Source organism: Sceloporus undulatus, chromosome 1 (assembly GCF_019175285.1).
Source record: "Sceloporus undulatus isolate JIND9_A2432 ecotype Alabama chromosome 1, SceUnd_v1.1, whole genome shotgun sequence".
Taxonomy (NCBI): domain Eukaryota; kingdom Metazoa; phylum Chordata; class Lepidosauria; order Squamata; family Phrynosomatidae; genus Sceloporus; species Sceloporus undulatus.
In genome coordinates, this window is record NC_056522.1 from 278,084,300 (window position 1) to 278,109,767 (window position 25,468).

The 25,468-nt window shown below is 41.3% G+C and overlaps 1 protein-coding gene across 7 annotated transcripts in view; it reads right to left on the bottom strand.

Annotated features, from left to right (window-relative positions):
* Positions 1-25,468, bottom strand: part of SBF2 (SET binding factor 2) — a 364,188-nt gene that overhangs the window by 104,845 nt on the left and 233,875 nt on the right. For all 7 annotated transcript variants that reach the window (XM_042461173.1, XM_042461134.1, XM_042461050.1 and 4 more), the window contains one exon: positions 21,231-21,380. In XM_042461173.1, the coding sequence (XP_042317107.1) occupies positions 21,231-21,380 (150 nt within the window). The remainder of the gene's footprint in view (positions 1-21,230; positions 21,381-25,468) is intronic.

Here is a 25,468-nt window from a genome sequence, read left to right on the forward strand (position 1 = left end):
CCTGTGTCCTATACATCTGTGCCTATATTGCTCAATTGAACATTTCAGGTATAAGAAAAGTGATGGTCATTATAAAACATACTGTTATATTGGAAAAGTCACTATACCTTTAGCAGAGTGTTCATTATTATTATTTTATTTTTACAAAATATACTCATTAGTATATTGTACACTGAATTTCCTAGAAAATATTAGCTAAATAACTTTTGCTGCCATGGAAGTTCCCCTGAAATAACAAAGTTGTTTTCAAATACAAGGGACAGTCTAATCAAGGCTTAATATTTAAAATGTTATATTTAGTTTATAGTAAATAAAAGAAAAGAGTGAATGAATGGGTGGAAAAGAAATAACAAAAATACAGAGATTAGTGCAAAATAACCAAGAGAAGCCAATTCCCTACCCCCCCCTTTTAAAGGAAAGGATGCACAAGGTAAAAAGATATTTTAAAATATTATATTCCTAATGCATTTTGGCGTGCTGCATTCAGATGTACAAGGAAGGAGGGGGGGAACTGCCTCCCAACCCAGAACACTAGATAGTTCCCTCCTTTAGATAATGAAAAATCTAATCTAAAAATTGTCATGATGGAATCTACCCTTTTAGTCCTTTCTTGGGTAGATTTTGGGATTTCTGTGTGCTTGCAACTGACCACCTCTCTTTCCTTGTTTCCTCCCGGGATAATAGACATCCCCCCATCTAGATAATGGTGGTGCAATGGTGTGTGTGTGTGTGTGTGTGTGTATGTGTTACTCTTCCTCATTAATGTTTCCTGATCAAAATGCTCTCCAACTTGGGAGTGACTGACTAGAAGTAATGTATGGGACAAAACAGTAACCTCTCTCTCCCCCTCAGTCTCAGTTTAGGTTGCTAGCTACTCTAGTCTTGCTTTACATTAAAAAGATATATGGTGGCTTGCCATAGGCATCCGATTCAAAATTTGACTAACATGATATCTAGTTTGACCTTAAGTCGGGTGACAGTTGCATCAATTGCTTTGAAATCTGTTTTCAGTTGTTAGAAGGAATTTTTCTGTTTGTACTTGCAACTGTGATAATTATCCTTGGAAAAGATGGTTACTGTCAACAATGAGAAAAACACAGCAATGAAAATAATAAAAAAAAAACCCTCATAATATTGACAAGAAAATGTTTAGTCTGACTTTCATTCTGAGACTGTGAGTAGCAAGTAAACCCATCATATTTTTGTTATTTTCATTTGTGATATTAACAGACACGTGTGCATCCGCCTATTTTCTAACATTTAAAATGGCTATGTGAAAGCTTTAGACTTCAAAAGTTTAGAATGTCAGAGCTCCAGGATCCTAGAAACGTCTTATTTTCATGACTATTCTGTTATTTCAGAAATTTATATATCTCACTTCCTGGTGGACTTTGGTTGGGACAAGTTGGTCCAAACATATGTGAACAGCTGCCACCCCTTTATATCACACTGTCGCAAGTGCAACCTCTTGCTACCCACTGACCATGTTAACACTGCATGTACACAGCACAGTAGCTTCAACAATGGCTTCTTTAATACATTCTTCCATTGATTTAATTCCACAATTAAATAATTCCGTAACTTAAATTTCTTGATGGCATAGACAATTTGGGCTGTCCTTTACTAACTGTGGTGAAGCTTTAAGCTTTATTTTTTTAATTAGTTAATATACATAAGTAGACCACAGAGTGCATTATTCCCTATACCAGCATGTGTATTATTCCCAGCACTGAGAATTTAGGATGTGGTGAGCTAAATACCCAATACAATAAACAAAATAACTTAAATCCAACTGCTAGTTCCAACTAAAGCAAACTAACTGAACTGATGGAATTTACATAAAAGGCCTAAATGCCCTAAAGACATCAGATTCTGTCTGACCTTGGAAGATAAGCAGGGTCAGCCTTGGTTAATACTTGGATGGGAGACTGCCAATAAATACTAGGTGCTGTTGGGTATATTTCAGAGAAAGAAACTGGCAAAAACTCCTCTTGAACATTCTTTGCCTAAGAAATCACTATAAAATTCATGGGTTTGTCATAAGTCAACAGGTGACTTTAAGGCACACATACATACAGAGAGAGAGAGAGAGAGAGAGAGAGAGAGAGAGAGATGAGAGTTGACTTATCATTCAGCAACTGATGTAATGACTGTGTTTGGACCAAGATTTAGATTTAGGCCAATCAAACAGATTTGTTTATATTCTGTTCATACTTCATTTACATATATATCATTCTTGAAATTTTAATTATATACAACTGTAGTCACTCTAGCCCACATGCAAGCTTCCAATTTTATTTTCCTGTAAAAGCATTCATTTATGTCTTTTCTGTTAACTTGTTAATTGTGCAGTTATTTTCCCCAGCCACCAAAAGGCAGGATCTTAGTAAAAGAGATATGAAGGGACATTATACGAAGAGCAGGTTTAGACTTTGGAGCTTATCACACTCATTTTGCCCCTGATCTGGGCATGGGCAGGGGACGCGCATGGCTGAGGGAAAATGCATTATCACATGCTGCACTGTCCCCAAGGCGGCCCCATGTCATTGCCTGGCACCAAGCCATCCCCAATCAGAGCTCAGGTGCGTGAATTCTGAAAAATGGAAGCTTTTTGGCGAAGCAAAATCATGCGGCTGAGCCCTGATTGGGGACGGCTTGGTGCCAGGAATTGGCAGGGGGCTGCCTTGGGGACAGTGTGGCGTGCAATAAAATGCGTTTTCCTTGGCCATGTGTATCACCTGCCCATGCCCAAATCGGGGGCAAAAGTGAGTGCGATAAGGTACTTAGAAGGAGGAGTGAAGATAAGTGGAAAGAACACTGATAATCTAAGATATGCAGGTGACACCATATTACTAAAGGAAAACATCATAAGCCTGAGGGCAGGGAACTGTCTAATTAAAAAGATTGTATGTACAGCGCTGTGTAAATTTACAGCGCTTTATAAATAAAGGTTAATAATAATAATAATAATAATAATAATCATAGACTTGGAACAATTACTAAGAAAGGTCAAGGAAGAAAGTGCTAAGGCTGACTTGCTGCTGAACATAAAGAAAACAAAAATAACAACCATGGAGGACCTACATAAATTCAACCTAAACAGTGAGGAAATAGAAATAGTCAAAAAGTTCCCGTACAAACAAAACAAACAAATGGATCCCTGAACAGATATATCAAGCCTGAAAATTTCTAGAAGCCAAGGTGATCAAACTGAGGCTGTTGTACTTTAGCTATAATGTGAGAAGGCATAACTCAAGAGAAAATACAATAATGCTAGGAAAGGTAGAGGGTAATAGAAAGAAAGGAAGACTGCATGCTAGATGGATGGACTCAATCAGAGAGGTCACAGGCATGCATCTGTAAGATTTAAGCACAGCAGTGGAAGACAAGGGGTCTTGGAGATATCTCATTCACAAGGGTCAACTTGAGGGCAGTTAACAACCACAACCACAAAATGCACAACTGACTGTGAATCAGCTCAACAGCTACCACAACTTCATAAACTCATCAAAACTTCTTAGGACAGATCACAATGAACTTAACTTGTATCTATTGTAAACTATTATCAAGCCTCCAATGAAGGACAGTATCATAAAAGTGTGCATTGTATATGGCTAATCTATAACTAATTCTATTTTTATAAGATATTTTTGCCTCTAAAAATGGTCTGCTGTGAAGCAGATTTTATGTAGCTGAATGCCTTTAGGACGGGATTGAGAAAAACGAGTGCTGAATGCATTTTTCATTAGTCAGAAACAGTTACTGCTACTACAACCAAAACCAAATTTTACCTAGATTTACCCATGACAGTGTTACCATTTTAGCAATGGAAAATATCTGTCCTCAGCAGCTTTGTATACTTTCAGACCTATGAGCAGTCAAAATCAGTAATGACATTTTCAACATACATTAATTACCCACATTTATAGGTTAAGATTGTTGTTCTTCGGTTCCTCTCTCACAGTAGGAAAAATGTTCCACCATAATACCACAGCTTTTTCCATCATTTGTGTGTGTGTGTGCCTGCGCGCCTTCAAGTTACTTGTCAACTTGAGTTTCATAGGGTTTTCTTAGACAAGAAATACTCAGAGGTGGTTTTGCCAGTTCCTTCCTCTGAAATATGGGGCGAACCAGACCACCCCGAAGGGGCGGCTTCAAGCCACCCCTGAGAGAGGCGTGTTGGCACTGCAGCAACTGCACACCGCGGCTCCAATCCAACTTTTTTGCCAGCCCAAAAAGCAGTGGCAAAATGCTGTACCTTTTTGAATCGGCAAAAAGCCAGCTTTCCCCTCCCTGGTGCAGCTTTACTATTCTCCTGTGGCGTTCATCATGTAAGCACCATGCCACTGGAGCGCTGTGAAGCCTGCAGCCCAGTGACATTTGGGTGAGCGTCATCCGTACGTCATGCCCCCAAGCCACCAAGAAACTGATGTTTTGAGCCAGTCTGCTTCGGCTTTTTGTGTCTCATTCAAGTACTAGCCAGGGCTGACCCTTCTTAGCTTCCAAAATCGGATGGGATCTGGTGCCTTTACACTATATAGGGGCCTTTCCCCATATTATACATCAGCATTATTACTATACAGTATTACAGCACAAAACTAATGAGCCAAAAGAGCACTGTTTTAATGCTCTCCACAAGACACTGATAAATACAAGAATGCCATCCCTTATGCTTCAGCACATCTGAGTTTCTTTAGCAAGAATGCCATGCATGTTTCTGAAAAGTGTCATGAGGCCCACAGCAATAAAGTTCAGCATACTCGGGCTGTAATCTTTTCTCAAGGAAATGTCTGGGATGCCAAGATGCCTTTTGACTTTTATTTCACAGCAGGATTTAATTCGCTTCAACTCTGTCCAAACCTTAAATTACACCATCTGCAATATACTAACCCACACTAGAATCTGTACAAGTATTTTATAAATATTTTTTAAGTTAAACAGTGCAATCCTTTACAATACATGACAAATTAGGAAGATCAATAGAACTTCAGGAATTTAAGGGAAAACTCATTTTCAATTGATCTATATTAAACATCTAAGTTCTGTATCTCAGGAAACACTTCTGCAATGATTGCAAATATTTTGTAGTCCTTTTAGAAACAGGTCTTTGGAATGCAAGTTAATGAAATTAAGCACTGATGGATATGTCTGTAAAATATCTGCACTATACCAGTAAAGTCAAGTTGTCAGCAAATCAGACTGCAATATGACAGATAAGTATTTTCCATGTACTAGCAAATCTAGTAACAACATCCAAGGAAGCTGAGTGATTTTCATCACAAGAACAATAAGGCTGATACTCTATAATTTTTCCACCTAACGTGTTTCCACTAAAGGTAATAGAAGAGTAAGACATAATTTCCTTCAGTTCATTCTCTCAGGCTTCATATAGATGCACAGACAAACAGATGTGGTTGCAAACATTTTTTGCTGTGCAATGAGTTTACTTTGCTCAATGTTTATACGAAAGAAAAGTTATCCATTCTGTGCTGCAACTACTAATTACTTTTTTGGTTTTTACATGTCTGCAGTTATTTTATCGAGTCTTAGTCTATTTAGCTGCACAAAGGTGTGATGGAAGGTAATTCAATGATAGGCACAATGTAGGGTAGCTATTTTTTACAGTGCTATCCAAATTGAAGAATGATTTCAAAACAGTTAAACTGCTTCAAAACTGGATTCTAGAATTGTTTTTAGATTGCTTTTAGGAGTTTTATTTTAAAGTGTTTATAAAATGTTATTATCGTTGTATTCTTTTACTTAGTTTTTATTTGTTCACTCAGAAGTCCTTGTGAGCTGGGATGCAATAAATAAACCCATGTATTGCAATTAATTCAGGATACTGTGAACGTAAATGGAGGGGGAGTGGTTAAAGTGCAGTTAATTCTTACAACTAATGTAAACTGAGTATTATGATACCATTATGCTACTGATTATCCTACTGTACTGTCTGTGTGTTTAACCCATAATGCTGGCTTTGATCTTTAAAGCATTTCATCACTTGAGATTGTGGCACAGGAGACTGCTTGTCTCCATATGTTCTTGTCTGTACAGCTGGCCCTCTGTTTTCGCATGGGATCCGTTCCAGATCCCTCTCCCCCTGCAAAACCTGAAACTCGCAGATATTCAACCCCCATAGGCTTGAATGGCAGCATGTGCCTGCAGGTGTGTGCAGGCATGCAGTGTGGACACGCGTCCCATTATGTTCCCCCTGTTTGTCGCTTGCATATAAGCGAGGCCATGAATTCCAAGGCCGTGCAAATGGAGGGGTGACTGTATACTATAAGATGACCTTCTTGGGTACCCAACACTATCTGAGATACAGCAGATAACCACAGAAAATGGGCCGGCTCAAGGGCAACACCCTGACAATGGAATACTCTCTCCATGGAATCTTATCGAACATGTACCTTGTCTACACTTGGGCAACAGGGACTATTAAATCAAGTATTAATTGTTTTTATACTGTTTGGTCTTTGTTTAATTTCTGTGCACTTTGATGCATTTTCCAGAGACATTTAGTCTATTCAGGCTTTCAACACAATTAATATACCTTTGGTGCTTGATACAATACTGGTGAGTTTGGGAAGTAATAAGTTAAAAGTAACATGGTACTGCTTTTGTGGGAACTGCATGAGGTATATAGAGACATAATAAAGGCTAGATCTGTACTGCAGAAATAATCTGGTTTGATAACACTTTAAACTGTTATAGCTCAATGCTATTAAATTCTGGGACTTGTAGTTTGCTGTGGCACCAGAGCAGAGCGGATTATTTCTGCAGTGCAGATGCAGCCAAAGTTAAATGTCAAAAGAAATGATAAATGGGAATGGCATCACCTTTCCTATGTACAGTTGGTTTCCATGGCTTGAAAATATATTTTTAAAAATTCCAAAAAGCAAACCTTGATTATATAAGGGACACCATTTTGCTTTGTTCTTGTGTGCCCTCAAGTCATTACTGACTTATGGCAACCTTAAGACAAACCTATCATGGGATTTTCTTGGGAAGATTTGTTCCGAGAAAGATTTCTATTGCCTTTTCCTGAGGCCGAGAGCATATGACTTGCCTAAGGTAACTCAAGTGGGTTTTATGGCTAAACCGGAAGCAAAACCCTGATCTCCAGAGTTGTAGTCCAACACTCAAACCACTGCTCCACGCTATTGAAATGGAAATCCTAAGAAAAGTTGAGATGGGTGAAAGAAAAGATTATCCTTGGGTTCATTCTGGAGGAAGACTTTAACTAGTCTCCAAATGGTCTAAAATGTTATTCTTTACTTATGCAAGGCTTACCTGACCTAGTTGTTTTGCACAAACATATTATTAGTTTTGGACAACAATTCTACTGAAACATGTTGAATTTCTCTTCATTTTTGTAGTGCAGAAGCCTATCCTTATTCTTTCCATGTTATTTTTTCCTCTAGTGACACATTTTCTGTTAAGTAATGCCCAAGAACACATCTACTTTGTTGACTGAGGTATACCTGTATTCCCAACAGGTGCAACATAGTAACAGATTTAGGCCCATTACAAATGGGCCTAAAAGTGCGTGCTCTGCGCGTGCTAGGGTTAGAAAGGGGCGTCCTTTTCGGACGTCTGCAACCCTAGCACGTGCAGAGCGCGCACAAAATGGTGGTGGCCGCTCCACATGGCCACCGCCATTACGACGTCACGACCGCGCCGCCTCTATACGGGGTGGTGCAGACGTGACGTTGTCATGCCGCGCCAGGGCGCATAGTACGCCCCTTCCCTGGCCGCAAAAGGAGCTCCGAAACGGAGCTCCTTTTGCCGTTTGCGTCGCTGGGCGCAGCCTTCAGACGGCTGCGCCCAGCGACGCAGAGGAGAAAGGGGCCAAGCGGCCCTTTTCTCCTCCTCCCTGCCGCCGCATGGTGTCCTTGGGGCTTCAAGCCCCAAGGACACCCCTTTCCAGGCTGCGGGGAAGGGGCCTTTTGCCGCTTCCCTGCAGCCTGGAAAGCGGCGGATCGGGGCCTCAGCGGCTGCCGTTCTCACTGCTGAGGCCCCGATCTGGCTGGGAAAGGGGTGGGTGCAGGCTGCCGCTTTTCGGCGGTCTGTAACCCGCCATAGTAAATAGTCCTGTATGTGCCACATATATGACTAGCAACCCGCAACCCCCCCGCAAACAAAATAAACCTCAAAAGGCAAAAAACTGAGCATAAACATTAAGGGGAACTTAATAGATGTTGAAGACTTCCAGACATTTGAAATATTTGCTTGGCTACTGCTCTGAATTGTCTAAGCCATCAGTCATATGTCCTTCTGTTAAATGAGTTTACTCTCCAGATGAGTTTACAGTTTTAAAGGCCGAAGAAAACACTAAAGTTAAAACAAATGGCAGGAATGCAGACCCACAACCCATGGGACAAACAGAATCAGATTAGCACACATTGGCATTTCTCTGTTTAAAATTGTCAACTCACAACTGAGTCATTAAAGAGTAATTTCTCTGGTTAGTCTTTTTTACCAAATACTGTCTGGAAACTATCTCTCCATCAGTTCCAGCACACTGGTTGATATGACTAGCATTTCCCTCATTTTATACCTCTCTATAATTTATTTAGATAAACAACATCATCTACTGTCTGTTTCAGGGTGTAGATGCCATTGGTCTGTAGGAACACAATCTGAACCACTTCTTTTTGACGTTGTTGCATATTTGTAGAGCTTGAATTCTGATTTAAAACTTCAAAAACCACAGGCATTGGGGCTAAATGCAGCCGTTCTGGGGTCCCGATCCAGCCTTCTGGGCTTTACTGAAGGCCAACATCTTGTTCCCCATGATACCATGCTATAATTATTTGGGGGGGGGGGACGACAAGGAAGGACCACATCACAAGTCAGAGATCCCTATTCCTTTTTGATTTATTTAGATATCTGTTGTGTTGACCATGGCAGCAAAAGAAAAACAAGCCACTAGCAATGCCACAAATATTTGAAAAGATAACTGCTATACATATAGGCCAAACCCCTTCTCTACCACAACAAAACAAAACACCAAGGGCCACACAGTACACACACACACACACACACACACACCTCACTCACTCCCATGCCAGCATCCTCTGAAGAGGCCAGCCACAGATGCTGGTGAAAGGTCAGGAATAAACTCTTCCAGAACACAGCCACATAACCCGAGAACCCCACAAAACTTACAAAACAAAACAAGTTATTTATTTATTTAAAAATTCACTTTCTCCTAGCACAGGATCCACTGTAGTGCACAAAGCTTTAAAAACATAATATAACTAAAAACAAAACAAAAACCTCTTAGTAAAACTACTAAACCAAACTTCTATTTAAACAACACAAATAAAAACAGAATTTAAAAGAAGTTTAAAACATACATTTAAAACATAATAAAATAGGAACACATCCTTCCATTAAAAGCTCCATCTGCTGTAACCTTTTAAAAACAAATGCCTTCTTTCATAAAGGGGTCTTAAGGGGGCTGGTGGAAAAATAGCAGAGGAAGGCCAACCCAACCTCCCAGGGAAGGGAGTTGAACACTTAGGAGGAGCAAGTGAGAAGGCTCTCTCTTGTGTCCTCACCAGGTGTGCTTGCAACAGTGCTGGGACTGAGGGGAAGCCTCCCCTCCCCTGTACATCTTTGAACATGGGCAGGAACTAAGATCCTGACCAAGCAATGGACCCAAGTAGTGTAGGCTTTTAAAAGTCATAACCAGCACTTTGACATCTGCCTGAAAACAGATCATGACCCAACAGAGCTTTTTCAATAAGGGGATTTATAAGCCTAATTACCTGCACCAGTCAGTAACCTGGCTGTAGCATTTTAAATCCACCGAAGTTTCCAGTTTCCAAAGATAGCCCCACTTTGAGTATGTTACAGTAATACAAACACAGGATGCAATCATGGCATCTATCACCATAGCCAGAATTGACATCTCAACAAATGGCCGCAGCTGTTGAACCAGTTTTAACTGCATACACTCTTGGCCAATGCGAAACCTGGGCATCCAGGCTTAGATTCGAATTCAGAAGTAGGCGCAAGGTGCAAACCTGTGATTTCATGAGGAGTGTAACTCCATCTAACACAGGTTGAGTCCCTATTCTTTGATCGGCATTTCAGCTGGCCAGAAGTATCTCTGTCTTATCTGGATTATATTTCAGTTTGTTTGCCCTCATCCAGTTACAAGAGAAATTGGTTCAGTAGAAACAGCATTCCTGGAATTGGGTGGAAATGAGAGACAGAGTTGGGTGTCGTTAGCATACTGGTGACATCCAACACCCAAATCTAGATAACCTTTCCTAGTGGTTTCATGAAAATTCATGAAAATGTTAAACAGCATGGAGGACAAAAGTGAGACCTGACGGACCCCACAGGCCAATAGACATGGTATCAAACAGGAGTCCCACAGCACCAATATCTGAGTTTGCTCATCCACTAAGGACCAGAACCACTGCAGAACAGTGCCTCTAAGCCCCATCCCAGAGGGATGGCTCAGAAAGATACCGTGGTTGATGGTATTGAAAACAGCCGAAAGATTCATAAGAAAGAACCAACATAGACACACTCCTCTGTCCTGTATACAGTATATAGGTTATACACCCTGGAGCTGGGAGGCTAAGGCCCTGTCCAGATGGGCCCTTTGCAGTGTGTCCACGACATGCTAGGATTGCCTCAGGGTGGCGTGTGCACACACCCTGCAACCCTAGTACATCATGCACGCGCCGCCGTTACACAGTGCCTTAAAGATGGTGTGCGTAATGGTTACGTCGCAGCTGCGCAGCCTCCAAATTGGGCTGCGCAGCTGCGACGTAACTGCACCATCTTTGGCTCTTTGCGGCACCGCAAAAAGGAGCCACTTTTTAAGCTCCTTTTTTCCTGCGCAGCAGCGCCGCACAATTTGTATGCTGCGGCGCTCCTGTGCAGGAAAGAGAGGCGCTGAGGAGGCACCTCTTTTTGGCGGTCTGTATCCCGCTTAACATACACTACAGATCCTTTTCCTAAAAAGGAATGTTGGAGACTGACTGGTAGTTATCCAGTGTGGTTAGGTTCAAGGAGGATTTTTAAGTTTTTTAAAATATTAATAGCAAACAAATATAAATATTAGGGGACTTATTGGAGACAATGATTTTAACTTTACAATGCTTTTTAGTATTGGATTCAGAGACTTGAGAAATGCATGTCAGTTTTGCTCCTTTTGCAGGCCAAAACTAGTTTCATAGCTTTCCTCTGATATTATCACAGTTGACTCACATATTTTGATGTATGATCTGGTCACAAAAGTCATTTTTATGTTTTTTAAAAATCTATATAAAGAATGTATTAAATAATCTGTATAAAGAAAACATCTCACTCTTGATTAAAATTCCATGTCTTTGGCTATTGCTTCAAGTACAAGTGACATGACTAAAACATACTTTTGATGTATAAAGAGAGCAGGGATTTATTGCTATTTAACAATGATTTATGCACAACTAATTTTCATGCATCTTAGGACCGATTTTCAAGACCCAGAAGAGGTACCCCATGGGTATATCTTCCTTCCCCCCCCTCCACTGCAATGACAAATTTGCTAGTAAACAAACAAACAAACAAAACATCAAAATAAATAAATAAAATACTCTCCTTCAGTCATGCAAATTCAAATGTATGTGGCAGTGATACAGGAAGGGGAAGAACATGAGCATATATTTAACAACAGACCACACACATTTGTTCTGATGTCCTCAGTCACCTTCTTCAAGTCAGCTTGAAGTTCAAACTGGGCTGAGAAACCTAGCTGCAGAGTGTTTGTGAGTTGTAACACTATGTTACAAATTGTAACACTACGCCTGAATGTCTTACCCACCTGCATTTCATCTCTGCACTGATGTTGAAAAAACTTTTTCAAACCATGTTTTATCAAGCAATGAGAGATAGTAAAATTATATTTTTAAATAATTAATTTTGAATTATTCTCAGTTCAAAGTATATTCAGAAAATCTATAAAATTGTGACATTAAAACATTTTCTTGCTTAAAGTCCAATACAATTTGAAGTACCCTTAAAAAAAGATTTCATTTATAGTGTTTTACTTATAGTTATGTTAGTTTTCTGTGTTCACTTTGCTTGGGTAAGAGCTTAACATTTTAAAGTGGGAGCCATTTCTTTTGGTCACTGGGAGGAGGAGGAGGAGCTAGAAGCCTCATTCTACAGAACTGGAGGTAAAGGTGCATGACTAAAGGCGCACACATTTTTCTTTTCACGTTCATTTTTATTTTTTATAATCAAGGAGTGTTTGGCGTACAGAGGAGAAGGTCACCTGGGCACAGTGTTGGAGGACATCTCCTTTAATTTTACACTTCACTTTTCACCACTCCCTTAAGGGGCTTGTGGGGACTTGCTCAGAGAAAGTGAATCAGAGACTTGCCTCTGGAACTAGCTAGTAGCCAGGAGCTCTGTACATAACTAGAGTCCCAGTTGACTGAGCTCGCTAACAGAATTTAGGGACAAAGGCCAGGCCCACCAGAGTTCGTTACACTCGTGTTTAACAGAGGAAGCCTACAGTCTTGTTCAATGCCTCCTTAAGGCTTTTCAGTATGGACACTGAAGGACCTGCTGCAATCACCTGCAACACTTGTGGGATGTTTGTCTTCTTGCCTACAGATGTGGAGAACTTCACCTGCACTAAGTGCAAGTTGGCAGCCCTCTTAGAAGAGAGAGAACAGCAGCTGGAGGCCCAGGTAGCTACACTTCAGCATCATAGGGAGCAAGAGGTTTTCCTGACCTGAATGGACCAGTGTTTCCTGGACAGGAAATACACAGAGGACGTTGCTGGGGAGGAGGAGGTTACCTCACATACAACAGAAGTACATAGGTGGAGGAATGTCACACATAGAAGTAGGGAAATCAGGGAATGTTCTGTGAGCTTGCTGCTGCAGAATCGATTTGACTCTCTATTATCAAGGATGATGAGGAAGAGCAGCATGGGGAGACTTCAGGGACAGAGCAGGGGACCCTGGGAATACCACCAAAGGAAAAAGCCACTGCTAAGCCTCAGAGGAGGTGTGTGGTGGTTGTGGGGGACTCCTTGCTGAGAGGTACTGAACCAGCAGTTTGTGGGCCTGACAAGATGTCTCGGGAGGTGTGTTGTCTCCCTGGGGCAAAGATACGTGATGTGACAGAGAAACTGACCACAGGTTGTCATCTTGTCTCTTCTGCCAGTTGAAGGGCATGGTCCAGGAAGGGAGAGGAAAATAGCAGATGTAAAAACTGGCTCCATAGATGGTGTCGTGGAGAATGATTTGGATTTTTGGATCATAGTTTGAGGTTCCATGAGGAGGGACTTCTGGCAAGGGATGGGTTGCATCTCACGCCAGTTGGCAAAAACATTTTTGCCAATAGTCTCAAAAATTTGATCAGGAGGGCTTTAAATTGAGTTATGTTGGGGAGGGAGACAGTATTCTGGAAGGCAAAAGGGCTGGAGAAAATAGTCAAACTGTCATAGAGAGAACAAGACAAACAGTGCAAGGACCCAAAAGTGGGAGGCAAAAAACCTTGCACAGACAGCAAGCAGGGGGGACCCATGGTTTAAGATGTCTCTATACTAATGCTATACTACTATACTAATGTGGAGTCTCCTTCCTTGGAGGTCTTCAAACAGAGGCTGGATGGCCATCTGTCGGGGATGCTTTGATTTAGATTTCCTGCATGGCAGGGGGTTGGACTGGATGGCCCTTGTGGTCTCTTCCAACTCTGTGATTCTATGTAACTGTTTTTTTTTTTTTTTTTGCCACATAAGAGAAGCTAATTGCTGAAAATTGTAAAAGACTGAGCAACTGTGACCGAGCAATTGTAGCACTGCATTAAATTTAATCCCTAGTTAATGCCAAAGAATGAAAATATGCTAACACATGACAAGGCATGGTAATCTAATATATGAGAACACCTCAGGTGAAATGGGGCATGAGGTATGTCAAATTTTTCATTCAACAAGTCCTTCTGCTACACATATCCACAAAACAGTTTTATTGCTTGAAATATTTTGCTCAATGCATGTCCATTTAAGACATTTGATTTATAAGCAGCATAAAATGAAACCTCGTTTATTGTCCCTAAGCAATCAAAATCACTGTTAACACTCAGACTAAATCCATGGAGACCAATTTTTCTATTTTTGTTTTTATTTAAAATGTTTTATTCTTCCTTGTTTTCTTAATATACCCAGGATGGTAACAAAATTGATATAAAAAATGAAATATATCATATGAATGTTCAAAAATAAAAATAATAAAAAGGGAAACAGCGCTACAAAAATGACAAGGTAATAAATATATTTTGTCAAATACAAATCACAGAAAATTGCAGACATTTATGTTACCATATTTCCAAATGCCATTTTGAGAGAAAAAGGTATTCAGCATCTGTTAAAAGGTCAAAAGAGAGGAAAACACATAGGCTTTCAGGGAAAGAGGTTTCCAGAGTGCTCTCTGACAGGACCATCCATGCCACTACTGGTCATGGGACACATGGAGTATGGCCCCAGTGTTGATGACTAGAGTAAATGGACAATCAATTACTGAAGGCAACATTCTGGGACAAGGCCAATTTGGCCTTAAATGCCAACGTCCCTTTAATCAGTTTGAGGAACATGCTGCTGCCTAACTTGGTGATTGTGGTCCAGCAACCACTACTCATCCTAATGTATCCCACATGGTTGTTATGAGAACACCATGAGAGTGACTATATATATTATCTTGAGCTTTTGAGGGCTACAAATGCAATTGTGAAGGCTACAAATGCAATTGTGAAGGTTTTCTCTGCTTCCAAAGGTAAAGGTTTCCCCTTTGACATAATTGTCAAGATATGTCCAACTGCAGACAGTAGTGCTCATCTCTGTTACTAAGCAGAGAGAGATAGATTTGTAATAGATGAATCCATGGTCCTGTGGCCAGCATGACTGCAAAGAACACTGTTACCTTTCCACCAAAGTGGTACCTATTTATCTACTTTTACTTTTATATATTTTCAAACTACTAGGTTGGCAGAAGCTGGGAGCAGTGATGGGAGCTCACTCCATGTAGTGCTTGAAGCTCGAACTGCTGATCTGCTGACCTTGCAATTGTCAGAGTCAGCATCCTAACTGCTGAGCCACTATGCAGTCCTACCCTGCTTCCTACCCTGTCCTAACACTTCCCTCCCCCAAGAGAAAGACAGAAACAGAGGAACCTGCTGCTACCATGTGAAGGTTCTCTATGAGTCCCCCTCCACTCCTGCTGAGCTGGATGGGACCCTTTGAGACCACCTTCTGTCCAAAAACAACACACTGCCACCACCCAATGATTAACCTGCACACCTCAACAATGCATTGGGACATTGCTGAGACTTCCACTGGTATTTGCCGATCCAGTGAGGGACTAGCCGAGTTAAGGCACATGAAGAAGGAGTGCAAAGAGGCAGAGTACTTAAAGGAAAAGCTTTGTTCTGACTAAAGGAACATTACAGAAAAATGGTATCACTACATGAAGGACAATCTAGTCCTCCAGCACAAACTTGCAGATTATGATCATTTCAGCCAAACCATTAAAATAAATCCAAACTTGGCACCACTGACCAGTAATGTTCCTAAACTTAGTCCTACATCAGAAGGATTTATAATGCTGCTGGCCAGAAGCTCCTCATGGTTCCAGGCCAGAGACCAGGCAGACAGGCCCATAGGTCGAAGCCTTGCTGCTCTCTCCCAGGCCTTCTCCTAACCTCTCTTCAACATCATCCAGAACCTTCTCCCCAACAGCCCATCTGATGGGACCGTTGCCCTCAGTGATGTAAACTCTCCTCACAAGGTAATGGTATCTCCTCCCACAGTGAACTCTTTGTTATCTGGGGAGAAGGCCCTGATAAATGGAGGGACTCCAATTTATCATAGCAACGTGCTATACAACTCTGGACAGACAGAACTTATAGAGCTGACAAATATCATGGTGGTCCTAGCATTTCAGTGACCAGTTGGATGAGTTAGAATCATAGAGCAGGAAATGAGCCCAAGGGCAATCCAGTGCAATCTCTGCCATGCAGGAACATACAATCAAAGCACTCCTGACAGATGACCATCCAACATCTACTTAAAAACCTCCAAAGAAGGAGTCTCCACTATACTCCGAGGCAAAGTATTCCACTGTTGAATAGCTCTCACTGTCAGGAGCTTCTTCCTAATGTTTAGGTGGAAACTCTCTTCCTGTAGTTTGACTCCATTGGTCTGTGCCCTAGTCTCTGAGGCTGCAGAAAACAAGCTTGCTTCTTCTCCTACATGAATCCTTTAAACTAGATGAACTCATTAAGTGATGCTGGGAGCTGTAGGCCAGTAAATAACTTTTCCAAATTCTGGTGTCAAACACTTAGTACATGGACAGCAGACTCAGTTCACTTGGTCACAGTCTTTTCTTGCCAGGTTGAGATATACTGTATTCCTATTTAAATTTTAGTAATTACTTCCAAATTTGGATCTATACATATAAAATAGCACGCACAAATTTTATGCAGATCTAAATCTTTTTTAAAATGCTGCATTTCCTATTTTTGGTGATGCATATGTGGCTAGTGTAGTAGGACTGAGGTAATCACCTGTGATTTGAGTGGAGGCAGGAAGAGGAAAGGTAGTGTTTCACAATAGCAAATTGCCTTGACAGAAAGTAAAAAAATATTTGCAACAAATAGTAGTAATGTCCAAGTAGAATTAAGCTGCATTGCAGTTTGAACACCAGAGGCAGCCTTCCAATTCAATGAAAACCATTTGCATTTCAACTTTTTCCAAAATTCCATGTGCTTTGAATGTTCTTTCAGAACATCACAGAAATGTTATTGATTCTTTAATCTTTTGCTGGTCTAAGAATATAAGGATGGCCTTGTTGGGTTACACTAAGGGCCTAAGTAGCGCAATGTTTTATTCACATGGTGCCCAATCAACTGCCTATGGGAAGTCCACTGGCATGACATCTGTGCAACTGTGCCCTCAGACTCCCATTCCCAGAAATATACATAGAGATACTGGAGGAGATAATATAGTCATACTAACAGCCAAAAATTCTTCTCATATCAATGAATTTATCTAATCCTCCTTTACGGCCGTTCACATTGACAGTCAACAATCCACTCCGAAATCTAGGCTACTGAGTGATAATGTACTTCTTTCATGTGTCCTGAATCTCATACTATTCAGATGACCGTGGGTTCTAGTATGCAACACATTTTTAAAACTATATCTGTGGCCCAGAACAGATGGCCTGGAAGAAGGGGCCACTGCCATGGTCCCAAATAGGCTGCAGGCAAGTGGATTTAATCTGCTCATAAAAAGTTCAGCTCTTGCATTGTAAGCATGACCTCAGTGCAGCTTCCAGCCACTTTGGGGACATGCATAATCTAAATGCCATGGCCCCAAAGCAGCCGGAAGCCACTTTATTTAGCCTATACATTTAGGGCCTTTGTCATGTTTCACATTACTCTGTTTGTTTCGTAAGCTAAATAACTCCAAACATTACAACCTGTCTTCACAGACTCTAGTCCCTTCATTTTGGCTGTGCCTTTTCTGCACTTTCTTCTGGTCTTGTAAGTGACCAGAATATTACAGATTATTCCATATATATAAACACACCTTGTAATTATTTAAGGACAATATGACATTGGCAGTTTTATTTCTGATTCTTTTTTTTTTTTTTTTGGTTATTTTCAATTAAGTTTTTTAAACAGAAACTGGTCACTGGATTGAAGGAAGCACATAGTCCTGGCTTTATTTTTTATTCTTCTTTGTTCATCGCTCCTCAGATTCAGGCTGTAGACAGGTCATGTTGATTTTTTTCTTTATAATATTGCTAAAATTAGATCTTTTCTATCAGCTTTTTCTGCTAAGACCTTAGATAATGCCCTAGTTATCTCCCATCTTGACTTCTACAATCTTCTTTTGATGGGACTCCCATTGTCCCACTTTAGTCCTCTGATTTTCATTCAACATTCTGCTACTAAGATTCTTTTTAGCTTATCACTTTGATAATGCCACCTCACTTCTGGCATTTTTTCACTGGCTACCCATTCCTTTTAGGATTGGGTACAAGCTTTTTCTCTTAACATTTAAAGCTTTACACATCCTAGCTCCCTCTTATCTGTCAGTCTTTATTTCACTTCACCATTCTGTTTGAGATTTGAGGTCCAAGAGCTTGGGGTTTCTTACCCAGCCAAGCGTTTCTTCTTCCTTGGCTCGGCTTTGTCCTTTTTCACTTGCTGCACCGTACTTCTGGAACTGCCTCCCTGAACATCTGAGGACTGTCTCTTTTCTTGCTAGTATTAAATCTGAATTAAAGACTTTCTTGTTCTCTAAAGCATTTGGAATTTTGTTTTATAATTTTATATTTGATTATATGTATTAGTTGTTTTTACACTTTGTATTTTAACTGTGTAACTTGCTTGATTTTGTATACTGTAGTTTATATTTCATGATTTGTAGATTGTACACAATTGGCAGGTTATATGCTGTCTTGATGATGCTATAAAGTACCATGCAAATTTATGGTGCTATATAAATAAACATTAATAATAATAATAGTAATAATGATGACATTCTCATCATGCTATCTATCACAACCCCCTTTCTCGGCCAGTTACTGCCAGCCTAGATCCCATCAGTGTACACGAGAAGCTCTTTTGTTGTTGTTGTTGTTGTTGTTTCAGTATACATAATTTATCATTTTAATGTCCATTCATTCCTCCACTTAGCAGAGAAACTTCTGGAACTCTTCACAATCTGTTTGTTCTCCACAGTAGTGTTATCAGCAAATATAGATAATGTATTGTTAATCCCTAACTCGAGGCTTCAATCAGGAGATTTTCTATACTTCAAGTACTGTATATATTTATGAGAGGGGCGAAGCAGACGGGAGGCAAGGAGCAGCCTCTGGCCATTTTGGCCTCAATTGGGCTCGGACCACAGCAACTGTATGGCTTGCTCTCAAAGCGTGCCACCACGGTTCTAAGCAGGCTGCTGTCAGATTATCCTTTTTGCAGAGGCTTTGGGCTAGCTTAGGCAGCTTTAGGGAGGCTTCTGGACGGTTTGGGGGCATGTGTTGTTTGAAATCCATGCCCCCACAGCGGTCAGAAGCAATTTTATTTGGCCCGTATATTTCAGGCTAGAGTGAGCAAAATGTGGCCTAGGGACCATACATAACCCCCAAGATAGATTCTGCAAAGCTTCCTAATTGCCTTTTTTTCTGACCAAAAACATGAGCGTCTGCAGACTGCCTCTCAGAAATCTCAAAGAGCAGCAATTTACATTTTAAATACATTGCAGAGTCCCCTTGCACTGTTTAATACTGTGAAATTCCAGTTTTCAGAACAGAAGTGGGTTTCTGGCAGCTTTGGATTTTGTGACTTGGTGTTTTGGGTAGTATATACCCGACGCCCCAGGCCAGAGGACAGACAGTAGCCCCTGGACCTGTTAAAGCTGTTTCTGTTTTGCTTTTTAAAAAAGTATTCTGTGCAAAAATGCTATATAAGCTAACAAATCTCCCCTCAAACTGCTGGATGGGAGTGCGTGTTAAGAAACTACAGTCATCCCTCCATATTTGCGGATTTGATATTTGCGGATTTGATTATTCACGGATTTCATTTATATGTTCTCTCTAGGACTGTCTAGGTCCTCCAGTGCAACTCTGTGGTCAACTTTAACTAAAAGTTGCACTGAAAGACCATTTGTAGCTACTCCAGTGCCATTCTATGCTCAGTGTATGTTGGACATTGACCACAGAGTTGCATTGGAGGACCTAGAGATTCCTAGAGAGGTGTCCTCTCAGGTAAAAACAGTGTTTTTGTTATTTGTGGTTTTCCCATATTCATGGGGGTCTTGGTCCCCTAACCCTAGTGAATATGGAGGGACAACTGTATATACTTTTATATGCACTCACTTAGTAGGGCTCATATGGACAGGTTGCATACCTATAATGGTATTTCTTCTTCGTGGTCTCTACTGTGCCTGCACAGTGCTGCTTGGAAAACTTCTGGAATCACTGGGCAAACTTAACTTTGCAACTTTTTGGCAGTAGCTCCACCCATCCCTTATAAATCCCCCGCATTCCCGCTCTTTCCCCAGTTCTTTTCCCCCCACTGCATTAGCTGCTTAGGAACTTCACTGTTGGAATCTGCTTGTTTTTCTCAAAAATCTTGACCTCGGCTTGCTTGACCATTCTTGATCTGATCCCTGCCGTGTATTGTTGACCGTTCGGTGCATCTTATGACTTCGATTTAAGGATTTTGATTCGGCTCACGATGTCTTTGGCTCCGTTCAAGAAGTGCGACGTATGTGGTGGTAAGATCCCTGGACAGGATCCTCACTCTTCGTGCCTTCTCTGCCTCAGTGAGGCCCACAATCCCAAGTCTTGTGCTCTTTGCAAGTTGCTGACTCCTCAGGCAAGGAAGAACCGTGATTCTTGCCTGAAGGCTGCCTTATACCAACAGGCCTCTTGCCTCTGTCAGCCTCCCGCTCCACTTCTGCACCTGCTGCCTCGGAGTCGGTATCAGCAGCTGCTGGTTCTGTGGCCCAGAGCTCCTCCACTGAGCCAAGTGCCACCGCCATTTCTGTCCCAGAAAGGGATGTTGGGTCCAAAGGAGCACGTCAGACAAAGTCCAAGTCTAAGTCCTCCAAAAAGGACAAGACAAAGCATGGCTCTTGGAGGAAGAGGCCTTTGGATTTGGGAGATGGTTCTGCTCATGGTTCTTCCCACTCCAAGAAGGCCAAGACCATGACTCCTGATGGTGCTCAGTCGTCCTCCAAAGACATTGCCGCCCCTTCGGTACCCAGACAGGACTTGTTGGTACCGGTCAAAGCAGAGTCTCTTCAGACCCGCCAGATGTTGGTTTCAGCTTCGGTTGCTTCTCCGCCTGCTACGTTGGCCTTTCACCATCTCTCTGAAGAGGAGGTTGACTCTGCCACACAGTCACCTCATCGGCGGTCTCCCACACCGGTATGCTTCAATCAGTTTTATAATATTTCATTTATAATTTTGTCATTGCGCTCATGGTACTCACACTGCTGACTACTTCAGTTGATGTAATGTTATTGCTGTTGTTATTTAAATGTACTGTATTCTATATTTTAAATCATTTGTGATAACAAGGCATAAGGAAATAAGCAAAATGCATAATGACCTATTTGCTAATTTTAAGTGTACCCCTTGAAACAGCCCCCTTTCCTTAAAAGGAAGATTTAAGCTTAAAGTAGTTTTAAATACCTGCAAAGTACAGTTCATCATTCGCACTATGTAATCAAATTGCTGATGATCCAATATTGCACGATTTTGCTGAACATGGAGGCTTAGTTCCTGCGTCAAACACTGTCGAGCTATTTTTCCTTTGAGAGCCCTCAGTGCAGCAGGCAGAGTCTGCAGTGAAAAAAAAATATTAGGAAGCTTCACAATCCAATTGCATTCATGTTAAATTACTCTTCCTTGCTAGTTGTACAATTTCCAATCAAAATAATCCATATATACAAACCTGCTCTAATTTACCTGCATTTAAGTTGTTATTTTATAATGAAGAAGTCTCTTCCTGCTAAATCCTACAGAATAAACTAGAGGGGCTTACAGTTGGCTCTTTTTTTATTAAGTTCTGCAATATGCTCCAAGCAATTACTATTTTTAATCACATTTCGAGGGAAAAAAAAGCACCGTTCTATAGGATTTTTGTGCTGTTATATATGTAGGCATGTGCCATAGTTTTTGCAGTTTGGTGTAGTTCTATTTTTAATGACTTTCACCAATCTGCCTAAAGTTTAATGATTAAAATTTTGCACTTGTAAAATAATTTTTAAAAATCTAGTTATTTTGACCTGACAAATGCATTCAATATGAGACTGGAATAGGCATTAGCTATCATGGGTAATGATTCCACACAAGATGAATTTAACAAGTTGACCTAAAGCTGATGCCACAGAACTAGCTACAAATGATGTCAGAATGAGTATGCCCTTTCCTTCTCCTATTACAAAGGAGTGTTGGTTAAATGTCAGTACTGCAGCCACAACACTTTGAGTTCGGTGCCAGGCGCCAAGGTTAACTCAGCCTTCCATCCTTTCAGTAAAATGAGTTGGAGGCAACTGGCTTGCAGCTTGTAAACTGTTCAGAGAGTGCTGTGTTCACTATGAAGAAATAAAATAAATACCCAGCTTGTTGGGGGCAACTGGCTTGCAGATTGTAAACTGCTCAGAGTGCTAATTTCACTAGGAAGCGGTATAGAAATGTAAATGCTATTGCTAATGCTATTGTACAGTGTGCGATGGAAGGGAACCGTGCGCTGGAAGGAAACAATGGTGTGCGCTCCCGTGGCGTGCGTCTTGCATGCTGTTGCCGCAGCGCACAGGCACAAGCCCCATTCATTTGAATGGGTCTTGAGCATCCACGTTTTTTCCCTTACGCGGCAGGGTCCGAAACGGATCCCCACGTAAAGGAAGGGCGCACGGTATAAACTGCAAACTTCTCAGTATTCATATATGTGTCAGAGAAACGCAGTTCACAAGCAAGCAGTACTACAACTGCCCTATCACATTTGCAGATTAAGCATTCACAGATTTGATTATTAGCAGATCAGTATATTTGCTGCCTCCTTCAGTGCTGCATGCTACTTTTAACAGGGACGTCAATAACACCAAATAGCTTGGGTCCAGGCTATTTGAAGGACTGTATCTCTCTGTACGAGCCCACCAGAGTATTGAGATCATCCAGATAGGCCCTTCTCTCTGTCCCACCACCCTCTCAGGCACATTTGGTGAGAACAAGAGAGGACCTTCTCTGTGGCTGCTCCCAAGCTTTGGAACACCTTCCACAGAGAGTCCAGGATGGCTCCATCCCTGCTGTCCTTTCGGTGGCAGGTAAAGACATTCTTGTGTTGGCAGGCCTTTGCAAATCAATAAGGTCTGGAAATGTTCTGTAACATTTGTAACATGTGATTTTCACTCATAACTGTTTTAGCTTTTACAATGGTCTAACTGTTTTTTAAATTTTCTATTTATACATTTTAATCCTGTATGGTTTTTAAATTGTGTTGTTTTAGATCTGCTGTTCATTGCCTTGAGTCTCTATGTTGGGAGAAAGGTGGGATATAAGAAAACATAATAATAATAATAATAATAATAATAATAATAATAATAATAATAATAATAATAGTGTGATTGGGAGGAAATCAAAATGGTGGGGTTGCTGGATGAAGTCACACATATGTTCCCTCACTCACATGCATGGAGGGGATGGGTTAGGACAGAGGAGTGTGAGGAGGGAGTGAGTGTGCATTCCCTCATTTACTCCAAGGGATAGGGAGCAAAGGGGATGTGATGTGAGAGAACAAGGAGGGAGCACATGAGCACACTTGCTCATGTGTGTAGGTGGGAAGGAGATGGGAACGAGATTCTAAGGAGGGAGAGTGCATGCATTCCCTTTCTTTGTCCCTCACTTGCACAGGTGATGGGGGGAAGGGGATATGATAGGGACCATGAGGAGGGAAGGCATGCATTCCCTTGCTCGCTTGTGTGGGTGGCTGGGAGGAAAGGGATGGGTTGGGAAGTGAAAACAGGAAGGGTGCATACATTCCTTGCTCACTCACTCACTTGCACAGGGAAGGGGATGGAGTGGAGAAACATGAGAAGGGTGTATGCATTCCCTGAGGCAAGTAGGGGGGGAAAGAATGGAGCAGGTGAGCAAGCAAGGGAATATGTGCATGGCCAGGCCCAGTTACCCTGTCAGTAGAGCTACTGTTTGTGTATTAAATATGGTTTGGAGTCCTCTAGAGATATTTGTGTTTTTTCCACTTCTGTGATGATCATGAGCACCTAAGCCCAAGAAAAGTTGAGGTCTGATTGTATTCACAATGAAAGTGCCCTGGGCCTCTTGCCTGTTCAGTTTGTACACTGAGAAACTCATGAGGACATGTCATGTCTTTTTAGATGGTAAGCCCGAGGGCAGGGAACTGTCCAATTAAAAAGATTGTATGTACAGCGCTGTGTAAATTTACAGCGCTTTATAAATAAAGCTTAATAATAATAATAATAATAATAATAATAATCTTCAAAATGTTGAAAAGCACTACTAATATCAATAGTACAGCTGATAATATTGCAGTTCCCTGCACTGTCTGCTACAGTGACCTCCTCCCCCTAAGGATATAAACTCACCCTGAAGAAGAGGGTGAATTTATTATTTATTATATATTTATTTAATTTCTATGCTGTCTTTCTCCCAGAAAGGGATCCAAGATAGCTCACAGATAAAATTGTTTAAAAAATTAAAAACAATTAAAATCAACTAGCTAAAAACTAGTTGAATAAAAAACCATACAAAAGTTTTTAAAAAAATCTAAAGTACACTTCTGCATAAAAGCCTCCCTGATACAGTTATCTATTAAAAGCCTGCTTGAATAATAATGTTTTTGCCTACTGGCAAAAGGAAAGCAATGAGGGGGCCATCCTAGCCTCCCATGGAAAGGCGTTCCAGAGGGTGAGTGCAGCCACTGAGAAGGCCCTCTACCCTATCCTCACCCAATGAGCTTGTGATGGTTATGGGACCAAGAGAACACCTTCCACTATAGCAGGGGTAGGCAACCTTTTTGAGCCGGGGGCCGGGTTGCTGTCTCTCAGACAACTGGGGGGCTGAAGCTGGGGGGTGGAGCTTACACCCTCTGGGGGCGGAGCCGCACACCAGGGGTGGAGCTTCCACCCTCTGGGGGTGGAGCCGCATGCTGGGGCGGAGCTTCCTCCCTCCAGGGGCAGAGCCGCATGTTGGGGGCGGAGCTTCCACCAAAGTCCCGCAAGGAGAAGTAGGCATGTGCCTGGCCTCTCCTCCTCGGTCCCATCCTTCGGCCAAATCCCAAAAATTAATAATTAATTTTTTTTAAAATAAATAAATAAATAAATAATTCCTACATGCACTGCAAACATTATATGAAGTAAAAAACAAAATGGGAACATATACAATATTCAAAATGAAGAACAAGAACAAGTAAAGTTAAATAAAAATTAGGAAATCCAGATCAAATGCATGCACACTGTCTCAATCCAGAAAGGAGCAAGCCAGCCCATGTGGAGGGATTTTGCAAAGAGAATACCAAGGGATATAAGCATAAGAATAACAATATTTGCAGCATGCAAGCTACCTGAAAGTCAGAAAGCAGAGGGAAAGCATAGAGTTGGAAGAGACTGCAAGGGCCATCCAGTCCAACCCCCTGCCATGCAGGAAATCCAGATCAAATGCATGCACAATGTCTCAACCCAGAAAGGGGCAAGCCAGCCCATGTGGAGGGATTTTGCAAAGAGAATACCAAGGGACGTGAGCATAAGAATAACAATATTTGCAGCATGCAAGCTACCTGAAAGTCAGAAAGCAGAGGGAAAGCATAGAGTTGGAAGAGACTGCAAGGGCCATCCAGTCCAACCCCCTGCCATGCAGGAAATCCAGATCAAATGCATGCACAATGTCTCAACCCA